The 14,063-nt window shown below is 48.9% G+C and overlaps 5 protein-coding genes across 5 annotated transcripts; 3 read left to right on the plus strand and 2 right to left on the minus strand.

Moving 5' to 3' along the window:
* Positions 1–17: 17 nt before the first annotated feature.
* On the minus strand, positions 18–6,078 carry N7466_011394 (type I iterative polyketide synthase; the record flags this gene model as incomplete). The annotated part of the gene is made up of 4 exons (XM_057170783.1): positions 18–386; positions 460–3,018; positions 3,071–5,291; positions 5,375–6,078. The coding sequence occupies 4 exons, from the start codon at positions 6,076–6,078 to the stop codon at positions 18–20; spliced, it is 5,853 nt and encodes a 1,950-aa protein (XP_057015504.1).
* A 732-nt stretch (positions 6,079–6,810) lies between these two features.
* N7466_011395 (uncharacterized protein) lies at positions 6,811–7,812 on the plus strand (the record flags this gene model as incomplete). Its single annotated transcript, XM_057170784.1, has 5 exons — positions 6,811–6,852; positions 6,903–6,921; positions 6,981–7,064; positions 7,141–7,575; positions 7,640–7,812. 5 exons carry the CDS (start codon positions 6,811–6,813, stop codon positions 7,810–7,812), a joined length of 753 nt encoding a protein of 250 aa, XP_057015505.1.
* Positions 7,813–8,542: 730 nt separating this feature from the next.
* On the plus strand, positions 8,543–9,481 carry N7466_011396 (uncharacterized protein; the record flags this gene model as incomplete). Its single annotated transcript, XM_057170785.1, has 4 exons — positions 8,543–8,872; positions 8,983–9,073; positions 9,129–9,211; positions 9,284–9,481. 4 exons carry the CDS (start codon positions 8,543–8,545, stop codon positions 9,479–9,481), a joined length of 702 nt encoding a protein of 233 aa, XP_057015506.1.
* Positions 9,482–9,869: 388 nt separating this feature from the next.
* On the minus strand, positions 9,870–10,694 carry N7466_011397 (DUF2458 domain-containing protein; the record flags this gene model as incomplete). Its single annotated transcript, XM_057170786.1, has 3 exons — positions 9,870–10,133; positions 10,189–10,228; positions 10,294–10,694. The coding sequence occupies 3 exons, from the start codon at positions 10,692–10,694 to the stop codon at positions 9,870–9,872; spliced, it is 705 nt and encodes a 234-aa protein (XP_057015507.1).
* A 401-nt stretch (positions 10,695–11,095) lies between these two features.
* Positions 11,096–12,049, plus strand: N7466_011398 (cytochrome c oxidase assembly protein COX14; the record flags this gene model as incomplete). The annotated part of the gene is made up of 2 exons (XM_057170787.1): positions 11,096–11,414; positions 11,580–12,049. The coding sequence occupies 2 exons, from the start codon at positions 11,096–11,098 to the stop codon at positions 12,047–12,049; spliced, it is 789 nt and encodes a 262-aa protein (XP_057015508.1).
* Positions 12,050–14,063: the final 2,014 nt, after the last annotated feature.

Consider the following 14,063-nt stretch of genomic DNA (forward strand, 5'->3'; position numbering starts at 1 on the left):
AGAGGATGTTTGTTCTACTAGATGTAGATGTAGATGGGATGGGGATGGGGATTGATGATGCTTACGCGAAGGACCATTGCGCCGTGGATGACTCCGCGGACTGGGGGGAGGTCTTTCATATCTTCATTTATCAGCGTTGAGACGGACTGCTTGTCGATCACATCGCAGGCTTTCACTGCGACGAGGGTTCCATCTGTGGCTAGTTCGTCGATTAGAGCTTGGACCTTGTCGTTGATGGATGCTCGGCGGGATACGAGGACGATGTTTCGAGCTCCCTTGGATGACATCCATCGAGCCATGCTTCGTCCAAGACCACCGGTTCCGCCGATGAGGATATAAGAGGCATCGGCCTTGAGTAACGAGGAGCTGGTCTTGGGTGCAACGGCCTAAGTGACGGTCAGACAAATTCCGCCTCGGGTTGATATGGGTATGGTGAATTTTTCAAAGTAGACGACTTACCCGAACCTGGTCCTCTGCGTGTGGAACAATCACAATCTTACCCATCGCCTTTCCAGTCTGCAATGTTCGGAACGCAGTCTCCAGCTCGGAGATCTTGTAGCTGGTCAGAGGTAAGATGGGACTCAACGAGCCCTGGCTCATCATTTGCGAAACCCGATCCAACAGACTCTTCATCAAGACCGGCTTATACAAAGCAACCTTCGTCAGATCCACCGACGAGAAACTAACATTATATTCGAAAGGCAACATGTCAAGACGGGTGTTCTTCGTAATATCCGCCTTGCCAATCTCGACAAAACGACCAAACGGCGCAAGAGTCTCCCAGGTTTCTCGGAGGAGATCACCCGCCAGCGAGTTGAGCACCACGTCCACGCCTTGGTTGCTCGTAGCTCGCCGGATACCCTGGCCAAAGGATACATCACGGCTGTAGAAGATGTGGTCTTCCGGGATATTGTATTGCGCAATAAGGAACTGCTTCTTCTCCACACTGCCAACCGTCACAAAAATCTCGGCTCCAATGACCTGTGCAAGCTGGATCGCTGCCTGTCCGACACCACCGGCGCCGGCGTGAATGAGAATCTTTTCACCGGCTTTGAGGTGGCTGAGGTCGAAGAGAGCGTAGTAGGCTGTGCAGAAGACGACAGGGACGGTGGCGGCTACTTCGAAAGACATGAAGTTTGGAACGGGCGCGGCACTGGTGGCTTTGCATCGGGCATAGGTAGAGTAGGCGCCCAGGGGTAAGGCCATGACTCGTTGACCGACCTGCAGATGCTGGACGTTCTTTCCAACCGATGTCACGATACCACTACATTCGATTCCGATGTATGGTTGGGCTAGTTGACCCATCGTGACAACAATATCCTTAAAGTTCAAGCCGGTGGCTTTGACTTCGATCTCGATATCGTCGTCCGCCAGTGGCTCGGGAATACCATCTGTGAAGTACAGTGTGTCCAGAGATCCGGGGCTCGCAATCTGCAGATTAAATCGACGACCTGGTTGGATGAACGGCTGGGTCGTGATTGTCTGCTCATGAGTCTCGTTGTGGACAAATGCGTTGGCGGCACCATCATTTACAACCCGGGGGACAAGTAGCTCGCCGCCCTTAAACTTGAACTCGAAGTCCTTGCTCAGCTTTGCATCGTCGTCCGGCCAAATTGCCTCGATAGTAGCCAGAATAGGGTCTAAGTCGTCCAGATCGGCGGTCTGGATGCCGAGGGTAGCGACCTTGGATAAAGCCTCTGAGCGCAGACTGCGAGTCAATCCGACAATCATGTGCGCGTCAGGACTGTCTTCGCGATAGACCCAAAGAACATGTGATGCGGAGAGTAGAGTCTTCTTTATATTCTCAAAGGCACTAGAAGTAAGGTCGCGTAGAGTCTCGCTTCCGGTCTGGAGCACAATAACATGCTGGTCTGCGCAGTCGAATTGGCCGAAGGCAGAAATTGATGGCAGCCAACTGCTGGTGGCGGTTGAAATCGCACCACTCAGTTTCTGCGCAGCACCGTCCGGCTTGCCGAAGTGTGTGATGAGAATGTCGCTTTGATGTAGGATACCGTTGCCATTGATGTGTGACTTGACATCTGGGGTGATGTGTCCATTCGCAGTCGACCCTCCATTTGTATGAGGATGAGCTGCATTTCCATTTGGCTCCTTAAGCTCATCATTGGCTGGTTCATCAGACTTCGAAAGTGGGACCCATTCCAATTTGAAGCAAAGATCACGAGGATCAGAGCCACGAAGCGCACTCGCATCCTTGAGCGGAGTCATGATCAACCCCTCCATGGAAATCAAAACCTCCGTCGAGTTCTCCGGAGTAACCCAAAGATCGAACTTGGTAGGTTCAGGCGTCTGCTGAATCGGACCTCCATTGCACCAAGCCTTAACAAACTCACCAGGGTTTGAGGGAATTTTGTTGCTGATGGACAAGTTCTTGATCATGGTGGGCATGTAAAGCGTTTCCAGTTCCATCTTGCCATTTCCGAGGATCGGCCAAACAAGATGCAACAAGCCATCCAAGAAAGTGGGGTGAATGACCAGGGGAGCCTCGAACTGCTTTGGCATCATTGACTTCGTGTCTCGGACAAATAGATCGGCGCGTGAATGACTAGGACTAGAGAAACAATTTTCCAGCCCTTGGAAAGCCGGCCCATACCCGGCTCCTACTTCGGCCAGGACCTGATACATGTTGCTGGTGTCAATGCTGTACCTTGTTGCGGTGCGCACGGAGGCGATCTGATTCTGGAAGTGGTTTACCTCTGTCTCAGCGGCGTTGGAAACGGCGGTCTGTTGCTTCTTGTTCGCGCGGGTTCGAACTAATCCCGAGCAGTGCTCTGTCCAGCCTCGCTTGGCGGACCAGGAACAGATACGGAATTCATCCCATACGTCGGAGTTGCCGCGTGTGCCCTCGGCGAATGGTCGAAGCGTGATGGTAGTTTCCGTGTCTGAATCCTCGCTCAAGACAAGGGCCGAACCGGTTTTGACCTCCCGGAAGTCGAACTGAGAGAATACTGCATCCCGGCTCTCTGCACGTCGCTTTGCGCCCTCCACCGCCATGGATATCTTTGTAGTGTCAGCTTGCGATATTTCAAAGAAAGAAGTTCAAAGTACTTACATAGCCGGCGATGGGGAATACGGCCATACCCTGCATCTTGTGCTCGCGGAGCCAAGGTATACCGTCAAGACAAATGATATTCCTCCATGTGGGCTCTAAATCATTCGAGTAGAATGCCTGTGCTCCGAGAAGATCATTCCGAGTTCCGTCGCGGAGACAATGCTTCTGAGCGATACGAGAATCGTGCCAGTATTTCGTACCATGCTGCCATGGGTATCGAGGTAGATCCCGTAGGAACGCGCGTGAGGCTCCCCCGCTGACAGGGAAATTCACTTTGTTGATGTCAAGAGTTGCTCCTCGGACAAATGCAGCGCCGGCCGCATCTAAAACAGATTGAGCAGCATCTGCATTGCGAACAACAGTGGGAGTATAACCGATCTTCGCAGTAATCGAACCGATGGTCTTCATGGTGTCTAGAATTGGACCTTTCAGAGCAGAATGCGGCCCAATTTCAATCAAGAGGTTAGGGCGAGTCTCTTCCTCGGCACACATAGTGGTGAGTGCATTGGCGAACAAGACTGGGGATGTGAGATTTTGTACCCAGTATGCTGCTCCAAGCTCAGATGGCTCTGCAATCTGGCCAGTCACAGAAGAAAAGAATGTAGCTGTTGCGGTGCTGGAAGGCTTGATAGACTCGATTGAGGATAGGTATGCCTCTGCGACATTTTTCATATGGTCAGAGTGGTAGGCAACATCAATCTTGAGCTTTCGGTTGAAGAGTTGCTTGGCCTGCAAGATACTCTCCAACTCATCGATAGCAGGTACTTCTCCCGAGACAGTCACACTAGAAGGACTGTTGACACAAGCAATAGTTGCGTACCCCTTCAGGGTTTTCAGCATCGGTTTGATAGTGTCCGGGCTTGCCCCGACCGCAATCATTGTGCCCTGCAGCAAGGGAAATGACCCTTTGAGTAACTGGGTCATTTGGCCACGGCGGTAGGACAGTGCCATAGCTGCTTCCAAGTCATATATTCCAGCGGCATAGGCAGCGCCAATCTCACCAGAACTATGCCCCACGACTGAAGACGGCGTGACACCCCATGATCTCAGAAGATCCGTCAGAGCAATCTGAAGCGCTGTACACGCAGGTTGACTGAGATGAGGCGAATTGATTTCCGAGTGGGTAGTATCTCTCTCGAGTACTTCAATGAGAGAAAAGTCCGCTCCGAGGTGTCGCAAGAACTCATCCGCTCGCTCCATTGCCTCTGCAAACACACCATATTCCTTCATAAGCGGCATGCCCATCTGAGCCCATTGAGCACCCTGTCCGGTGAAAACAAACGAGATGGTTGGCGCGGCCAGTACTCGAGTGGAGTTGGATTTCAACTGCGCCAGGCGAATACCAAGCTCATCTAGTGATGTGGCGGAGAGGGCAACTCGGTATGCAAGGTGAGACAACTTGCTACCTAGAGTATGAGCGAAATTGCCGAACAATGATCTTTCAAAGACTTCTGGTCGCTGCTCAAAGTAGACACCAAAGTCTCTAATTCTTGTCTTCAGAGACTCCTTGTCGTTGGCCGAGATCAAGAAAAGCTTGTGCGCAGGATCAAGATCGTCGTCCGGGTCTTCCAGTGCCTCAGGCGGGGGCGGGGGCTTTTCAAAAACCGCATGAGCATTGGTTCCTCCAAAGCCATAGTTTGAAACACTGATGTATTTCTTGCCACGAGGCCATGGCCGAGTTGATGTGACGACCTTCATATTCCACTCGTTCATCGGAATATTAGGGTTGGGCTTCTTGAAGTCGGCATTTGGCAACAGCAGCCCTCTATCCAGCATCATGGCCGCCTTGATAATCGAAACCATACCACTTGCACCTTCCAGATGGCCAACATTGGACTTGGCTGAACCAATGTAAAGCGGGTTCCTCGCGTTGCGGTTCTGACCCAGCGCTCCATGGACGGCTGTGGCCTCGATGGGGTCTCCGGCCTTGGTGCCCGTACCGTGCATCTCTGCAAAGCCACAATCATCTGGGTTGAAGTGGCCATCCCTGTACACCTGGCGAATGAGATCCTCTTGGGCCTTTCCATTGGGCATGGTGATACCCTTGGTCCGTCCATCTTGATTGACACCGGTATTAGCAATTATAGCCCGAATGGGATCTTTATCACGTAGTGCAGCGTCGAGTGGCTTGAGAAGGACAACGCCTGCACCCTCGCCTCGCGCAAATCCAGATTTAGCACGCTCATCAAAAGAGTAAGTCTTTCCGTCTTCGTTAAACAATCTAGAGTTTTTCAGAGTTAGAAAAAGGCCCAAAATCATGCCATTGGCCGTTGTTACAGGGGGGGGGGGGCAAGGGCAACTTACTGTGACATGGACATGGAAACAAAATAATCCGGAAGGAGATTCAATCTGCATCCAGCGACCAGCGCTTCTTTGGACTCGCCATTGCGTAGACTCTGAACAGCATAGTGCAATGCAACCAGAGATGAAGAACAGGCCGTGTCGATGGTAATACTCGGACCTTGCAGATCGAAGAAGTATGAAATTCGGTTAGATTGAATGGAAGGCGCATTGCCAGTGGCCTGAAACTGAGGACATGTCTCGATATCACGCAGATTCCTCAGCTCATAGTCGGCAAAGTTGCCACCAACAAAGACACCCACGTTACGACCAGCGAGGGATTCTTTGGGAATGCCAGCACTCTCCAAAGCCTCGTAGGAGCACTCTAAAAGTAGTCGCTGCTGAGGATCCATGGCGATGGCTTCTTGGACGGTAACATTGAAAAAAGGAGCGTCAAACTGAGACAAGGTCTCATCGTCTAGAAAGTAACCTCCGGCGGGGTTAAAGGTGCCCGGCTTGGAGGGATCGGGGTGATGATAGGCCCCGGGGGAGAATCGGTTCTTGGGGATGGGGGTCCAGCCGCTCCGACCCCGAGTACATAATTCCCATAAATCGCCGGGTGAGGAGACCTGTCCAGCCAGTCGACACGCATATCCAATGAGGGCAATGGGTTGCGGTGTTTGTTCCGGCAATGTCCCATTGGGGTTGGCGGAGCTATTGGTGGACATTGTGAAATGGTAGAAGGTATGAGGATTATCACATTGGAAGCATTGGGTGCTGGTCATTGCCACTTAAATAGGTCTTCCATGAGTTACTCCCTCCCAACCTTCCTATCAAAAGATCAACAAGTAACTTTCCTAGATGGTTATAATTCCTTTCTTTTTTCCCTTTTTTGGATTTTTCGGGTTTTGCAAATTGCCTTTTTTTAATTGCAATTTTGGGATTTTTCTGTATTTTTGGAAAGTTCCATGGAGATGTCAATGCTCTGGTTTTTTTTCCTTCCGAAAGGATAAGGAGGATAAGAAGACCCAATGGCTTCATTGGGTACAATCTTGGATCCTTTGGTAGCTTTGAGCTTTCCCTGTTCAATGTACCACTTCCACTTGGACACAAAATTCAGGGACAGACTCACGGTTCCATGCAACCCACAGGAGCTTCGAACTTGTGGGTTCGGCTTGTCGATCACATGTGTTCATTTGTTTCGGAGGGAAAAAAAAGAGGAATAAGAATAGAAGACCAGAAAAGCCAGAAAAGGTCTCGATTTACAGATGAACTGCATTTCTGAAACTTCCCAAAGAACAAATCAAAAGTCAAAAAGGAAGAGATCTCTTCATCTTCAGCTTATTCGAGTCTCTTTGCTGTCTTTCCTTATCATCTATTTAGTTCCTAGCTTTTGTCCGGAAGATAAGAGGTTGTACAACCTACACTTAGATTCACACTTGGTCTAGACACTGTCCAGGATGAAGTTCCTTTGCCTTCATGGTGCCATTGGCAATGTTGATGTAGGCTACCTTGCAAAAAATTGTTTGAATTGATAGCTAACTATACACAGAATATTGGTATTCAGCTGGGTAAAGAGCCTCACGCTGCTTGTGTTGATTTTCTATCCCTATACTAACGGGAGAACTAGCACCATTGCAGAAAGACTTGGAAGCAGACAACACTGCTTCATTCCATTACATCAATGCGCCTGTGAAGATCACACCTCCAGAAGGTAAGATTGAACTTGATCAGCCATCAAAATGCAAGACTAAATGCGAGATAAGCAAGAGTCTAATAACTACTTGCAGGCTTCGAAGAATATTTCGGCGTTGGTCCCCATTTCCGCTGGGCCGATGATGGAGGTGCTGCCGAGGACTCGATGATCAGCCGAGTCCGCAAGATCCCCGATGGTCAAAATCCCGAAGATGTGATGCGCGAACTAATCGGCGATCGCAACGTCGTTTGGCTGAATTACGAGGAGGTGATGGCGTATCTCTACGACACGATGGAGAAGGATCCCGAGATTCAAGGGATCATTGGATATAGCGAGGGAGCCTCCATTGCCGCTACTTTGATTGTCGATGAGCAGAAGCGTGCACGAGCAACGGGTCGCCTGCGACAGATCAAATGCGCCATGTTCTTCACTGGGTGGCCTCCAATGCATCCAGTAGACGGGGTTCTTCTGGCGGATGAGTGTGATGTGATGATTGATTTACCCAGTCTACACGTTATTGGGGCAAATGGTACTGTTTTCCTTTCTCTATCGCTTTTGCTCTACCCTAATTCTAATTTTCCATTTGGTTCTAGATCCTTTCCGCCACGGTGCATACGCCTTATACAACGTTTGCGACCCTGATACGGCACAGTTCTTTGACACAGGCAAAGGACACACCATTCCACGTTCCGGTCTCGTCATTCATGAGCTCGGGGATGCGGTTCGAGGCTTGATTGAAAAGGCTTTGAGTCCAGAGGAATATTAGGATCTAGATCTCTGTTTTTTGGTCCATAGCAACCCAATGATAGCCAGTCCAACCTTCTCCCGAGAGCTAATTTCCAACTCTGTACCATGAACCATTATCAAGTGTAACATGGATTCTTCGTTCTTCACTCAAAATCGCGCGTTGAATATTGCCACATTTTTTTCTGATTTATACGCAACTATGAGTCCTGGATTCCTGGATAACTTCACATGCTCACCTCTTTCTTCTTTTTCTGTCTTTCTAAAATGGAAATGATAACCTCCAGGTCTCGATAGGTCAAGACATGGTTATTTACTTGATAAACCAACCCCGGTCCTCAGATAACCCAAATAATGAGTCAATTCTCCAGTTGCTCCTAATTTGATCCACTCGGGACAACCTCGGCCTGTCCCACCAACATCAAGATGATACTCTCCCCCCATACCCTCCATGATTTAGATTTCTGTTGTCATTTAACATCCGGACTCATCTTAATCGACAGCAACCCTGTAGAACTATGAAAGAGAGAAAAGGGACCATGGATGTGACCCCACCCGAGTCCGCCATATAACGAGCTTATCCTCGGTGGCGAGACCAAAAGTGCCTCGTATAGTAATAGTAGTAGGTACAGAGAGAGTGTGTGAAAATTTGAAAACTCAAAGGGACCTCCGATAAACCAATCCTTGCGGCTGTGGCTTTCCACCTTGATTGCGAACCTCGGAAAAACTAACAGACAATCGTGCTGCACGTCATGTTGTTCCAGAACCTGGTCCTGCTGCTCACCTTCATTATCACTACTTCCTACTCGCAGACCACCCAGCCAGAGCTATGCGCGACAGGCGTCCATGCCATCCTTATTCGGGGCCAGGGGCCTGGCGATCACTTGAACGTGATGGTCACCATGCAGAACCTGATTTTGCAGCTGATTCCGGGCTCTAGTAGCGTTGCTCTGCCGTATCATCATGGTGGTGACGATCATAGAGTCGTCGCCGCGGACGGGGCCCTCTTGATGCAGCAGTATATCCGGGACTATGTCGCCTCATGTCCGCATTCAAGGATCTTCATCATGGGGTACTCACTGGTACGTCGAATCGTCAATTGTATCCACTTCTCATGATTGTTTCCATATCTCCTGACAAAGATGTTTCTTATTTTCGTTTCGTCTTGACAATCAATACTAATCTCCACCAGGGCGGGATCATCATGATGGACGGTCTCTGTGGGACTAGTTCCCTGTGGTTAAACCCTGTTTCAGCAATCGAACCTCAATACAACAAAAATGGTAATTGCCTCCTGGTCCTGTGATGTCAGATCCAAATCTAACCCAATGTCTGCAGTGATCGCGGCTGCTGCATACGGCGAAGAGACGTTTATCCCAGGGATGCCCTGGAACGCAGGCACATGCGCCGATGGAACTGGGGTAAGTCTGAAACAAGATGAATGCTCCGAAATAATGGAATCCAAGTCAAGCTGAGACATGAATCGATGATAGGTATACCCACGTCTCCATCCAGAGTATTGTGATCCCTATGCCTCATCTATTCGGGACTACTGCGACGAGGGGGACAGCTCCTGCTGCATGAAGTATCCGGCCTGGGACGATGGATCTCATTTCACATATATTTTCAAATACAATGTGGATCTCTTGCGCTTTGTGGAGCGTCGACTGGCAGAAACGCCCGTACCCTGATCGTTGTGGACCGACTCCACAGAGACGAAACCAAATATCATTTTTGAATGAAATACTTAAAATCAAGGAAAAAACGGTCGGCAAAATGAGTTGAAGGCCAGAGGTCTGGATTTGTCTTGTTTTTGAGATCGCCAGGTTTAGTCATTCAGTATCGAGGAAAAGTGGACCTAAAATCACCGTTAGAACAAACTTAAAATGCGGGGACTAAAAAATGAAAAAAATTACTCTAAACAAGGTCCATCAAGTGATGTCTATTATTTTGACTGGCTTTTCTAATGTAGAGTGTAAAAAGGATCGACAAATCTGCCTGAAACAAGGGTCCTCTGCAGGTCATCAAATGCGGGACTGTCTTCGAAAGTTCATTATTCGTATCGAGTCTTTCAAATCTTCAGTCTTTGCAAAGATCTTCAAGCATGCCCAGCATGCGACGCTGCAAATCTTGAAGGTCAGATTTGGAAAGTCTTGGGTCCCCACCGGAAGCTCCATCAGGCTCTGCCGATGACAATGAGTCTTGAATCAGGCTCTTTTTGAGGACAAAGAAAGGAATTTGGAGCCCGCGAAGTTCTGATGTTAAGGCATCCGCCATTTGTACAGAAGCTTTGTATATCTTGGCATCGTAATTGGTAAGTTCTGCTTGATCCTCTTCTGCTGTCTGCAAACTGTTAGTGTATCCGCGTCCACAGCTATTATTGATGTTGGAAACATACAGATAGCTGTTTTGAGTCAATAGGTGCACCAATCGATAGTCTAGATAAAAAATGTTAGGAAAGCCCGGACATGCCTCATCAAGTGGGAAAATACTTATTACTTACAATACTGCATCTAGCTCTTTCTTTTTATCCCCTCGAGCCTGTTGCCTTTGGAGCAGAGCCTCACGACCCTTCCACCACTGCCGTTCATGGCTATGCTGACTCCGGATCAGTCCGCGAATTCGTAGTTGGGTTTCTTCGTTTTGGCCCACAGTTCGCATGACATATTTTAATGCTGCAGGCCAAGTAGTAATTGTTGAGGGATCAATAGTAGGGGTGCTTGGCTTTGGTAGGTTTGTTTGGACAGGTCGGGGTGTATGATTTGGCTCTACCCGTGATGGTTTAGCAATATGATGCTGTTTTGGAATGAGCTGAGGGATTTGAGATGAGCCACTTTGAGAAGCAAGACTGGAAAGCGCTTGAAGCACCGTGTTCAAATCCGGGGCATCGGAATGACCAGCCATGATGAGATGGGGGAAATCAGAGAAAATCAGAATGTATTTAATATGACAAGAGACTCGAAAGGAAAATAAACCACAGAAAATTGGATGTGTTAAAGTGTCTCAAAGACGTTAAAGTGTCAAAGTGTAGACCAAGAGAAATGAAGTTGTTATCGGGAGAATCGTGCCATAATTCGAAATCGGGATGAAGCTGTTGACCGGTCTTGGCGCATCATCCGGCCGCTGAAAATTTACCTTTCCAAACCTCCAAAACCCCGGTTTCTCCTCCCAAAAAGCCGCGCCCTCACATTTACCTCTACTCAAGCCACATAATATCAAGTGGACCTATGCAGCTTGAATCGATTGATTCCTAATTACCGAAATCTCATCCCCACAACCCCCTGCGAACGAGAGACGTCGCGACAATGTCCCGATCCGCCGCGGACGCAACGCGGTTTACGGCCACGGGCCCATACGCCAGCTCCAAGCCCAACGGCGCCCCTTACAACCTGCCAGATTTCATGAAGTCGAAGGACAACGCATCACAGACCAAGCAAGCGCCACAGCCCGGCCCTGATGGCAAGCCCGAGACCCCGAAGCAGAAGGTGGAACGACTCCGAGCACAGGCACGGGCTTCTCGGATGGCTCAGTCTTCGTCTGGTGTGGACCGGTGGATTGATTTTGGACGACGATTTGCCAACCGGGCACACAAGGGCATGGTCTACTCATTGATTGTCGCATCCGGTATGTAATTCACAACACCCGATCTCCTCCCATCTCCCGCCCTCGGCCTCTTTTAGGGACAGGGTCCAGCAACCATCTCCGGTTCTCCGGGATTTGGACCTTGCATTCGGTACTACCAATCCTCCTCACATGCATGTTTACTAACACCCTCGTTCTTCGAATTAGGCGTCTGTGGTGTCCTTACAGTCTACTCGATGGTCTCACTGACAATGTACAACCGCCGCCAGCGCACACTGTGGATCGAGAAGGAGATGGAGACTCTCAAGCAAGCTCGTATTGCACAGGCTAACGGATCCGCCGATGAGGAGCAGCTCGAGCTCATCAAGAAGGAGGAGATTGCCACGATCCTGAAGCGGAACCGCGATGAAGAGAAGGCACAGCGCCCATGGGCCAAGGCGAAGCGATTCCTGTTTGAGAAGATGAATGTGGAGGACACCGGTGCCCCCGCCGCGCAGACTGCTGCCGTCTCCACATCCGCCCCGGCCTCCGAGTCCAGCATAATCGCTGCCGCCGATGCGAAGAAGGCCTTCGCTGATGCATCCGCGCCTGGTCAGTTGGATGTGATTGCCGAGAATGCCGAGCGGGCCACAAAGGAGAAGACTAAGGGTTGGGTCAGCTGGATGACTGGACGGTAGAGCAGCGTGAGTGTCAAAGTAAAAGTCCAACAAAAAAAAAAGGCTCTAAGGGCTGAGGGGGTGGAACGGATGCTTGACTTATATACCGCTGGTGTGGGTTATGACCTGCAGCGCATCCGGGTCACTCTGGTCCCGAATCCTTGACATATGAAGTATCGTCTCTTTTTATTGCATAGCATGTTGTGATGGTCTTCCCCTCGCAGCTTGCTTCCATCGTGGGGGTTTCTGGCGTTGTCAATGTTCTTTCCTTTTTCTTTTTCTTTTCCTTCCAAGGTTCTATCTGGACTGTGTTTCTACCTGATTGTGGTTGTTTTGAGATCCGAGGGAAGCCTCCGTGTATATTGATGTACAGTACATAGAAAACCAGCTCCTTACTCCATTTCCAGCTTTATATGTCTTAGGATGTTTTATCAACCTTCAAATCGATCTAATTTCTGAAACAGAAAATACTCAAATGTCAGGAATACCGTGTTCACTCCATGGGTTGAATATTAAAAGGCACTGCACATGTGTGGAACAAAGTGTATTTCAAACTACATAATGAGAGCTTCAGGAAGACCATGGATCCTCTGGAAACTTCAAGATCAAGAGGCAATCCGAGGAACAGGCAATCGGGACAGTATTCCCTGAGATATCAACTACCTCTACGTTCTTCGGTCGGTACTCCCAAGGTAACCATAGAACATCGATGTTGTCCTTCGAAAAGATCCAAGAACCGTCCTTTGTTAGGCCATATTCCAACCAGATCACCGCAAAAGAACTGTATACATTGAAAACGTGGGCAATGGAGTGGTCGAAGGAGAACTTGAAAGTACCAACATTCGTATGTAAGACGCTGGAATCCATGTCGTCGAAATGAAGTCGGTCAAAAATCCGATAAACAAAGGCTGCACGCACTCAAGACCTGTGTCTGGGTCCCAGAACTGGATTAGTGGAGCATCAAATACGCCCCCGCAAAGCTATTTCCATCGCGAGACCACGACAAAGAAGAGACTCAGCTTCGGCTCTTCTCAATAGAGACATACCGACCGCTGGGTATATTCAAAATAAACATGCAATGCATTCTCTCCCCACGCGAGCTGTGTACCATCATATAACCGAGAAATTTATGATGCACATGTGCAGGTGGGCGTTTCCAAAACCGGGCGAGAGCTTGAATATATATATGTATTCAAATCCCTGTGGATAGGTCCCAAACTACAACCCCAACCACAAGTTCAATTTTCCAGATGTCAATACTTCACCCCCCCCCCTTAGAGAATACATATATGTCGTGCACAGTTGTCACCGTACATATCAATGTAAGCAACGACCAGTTGATAAATACATGTACTAGATCAGGACCTGACATGGGTATCCGTATCGACCAATCTCTCCAGATGTCCAGATGTCCCAAGAAATAGTCGATTCAAGGTTTGAAATATTCGAAATGTTCGTGAAGAGATCTTACTATCAATCTTCAATGTTCCCGCGTAAGTTCAACCAGATGGGATTCTCGTCGTGATATAAATCGCCCTCTTCCAGTTTCGATATACATTGCCCAGTCAACGAATTGCAGATACTGTAACTACCTTGACTACCTTAACTACCTTTCGATACGAAAGCCAGCTCTCGTCGTGCGACCAGGCAATTCACAAAACACCACCATCATGTCCTTCAAGTGTCAATATAAGTTGGGCGCAATATTGATGAGCAGTGAACGTACTAATAGTTCAACAGCATTTTTGAAAGACTACATTTTCCTCCTCTTAGGATGAACATTACATTGAATACGCCCGCTCGATTCATCGAAATATTTTGGCAACATTGATCTTGAAATGTTTCAGCCCCATCCTCCCCTATCCCCAACTCAACAACATCACCATGCGGCATCATCAGCAACAACCCATAACGACATTTTATCCACCCCACAATAGATCCAAGACAAAGACAAGCCCAAGCAAGGCTTATTAAGAGGGAAAAACGTCCACCCACGTTCGGTCCACCACTAAACCGTAACGGGGGAAGGCCGGAT

This window comes from Penicillium verhagenii (genome assembly GCF_028828195.1).
Source record: "Penicillium verhagenii strain IBT 33310 chromosome Unknown utg000013l_segment0_segment0, whole genome shotgun sequence".
NCBI classification, from domain to species: domain Eukaryota; kingdom Fungi; phylum Ascomycota; class Eurotiomycetes; order Eurotiales; family Aspergillaceae; genus Penicillium; species Penicillium verhagenii.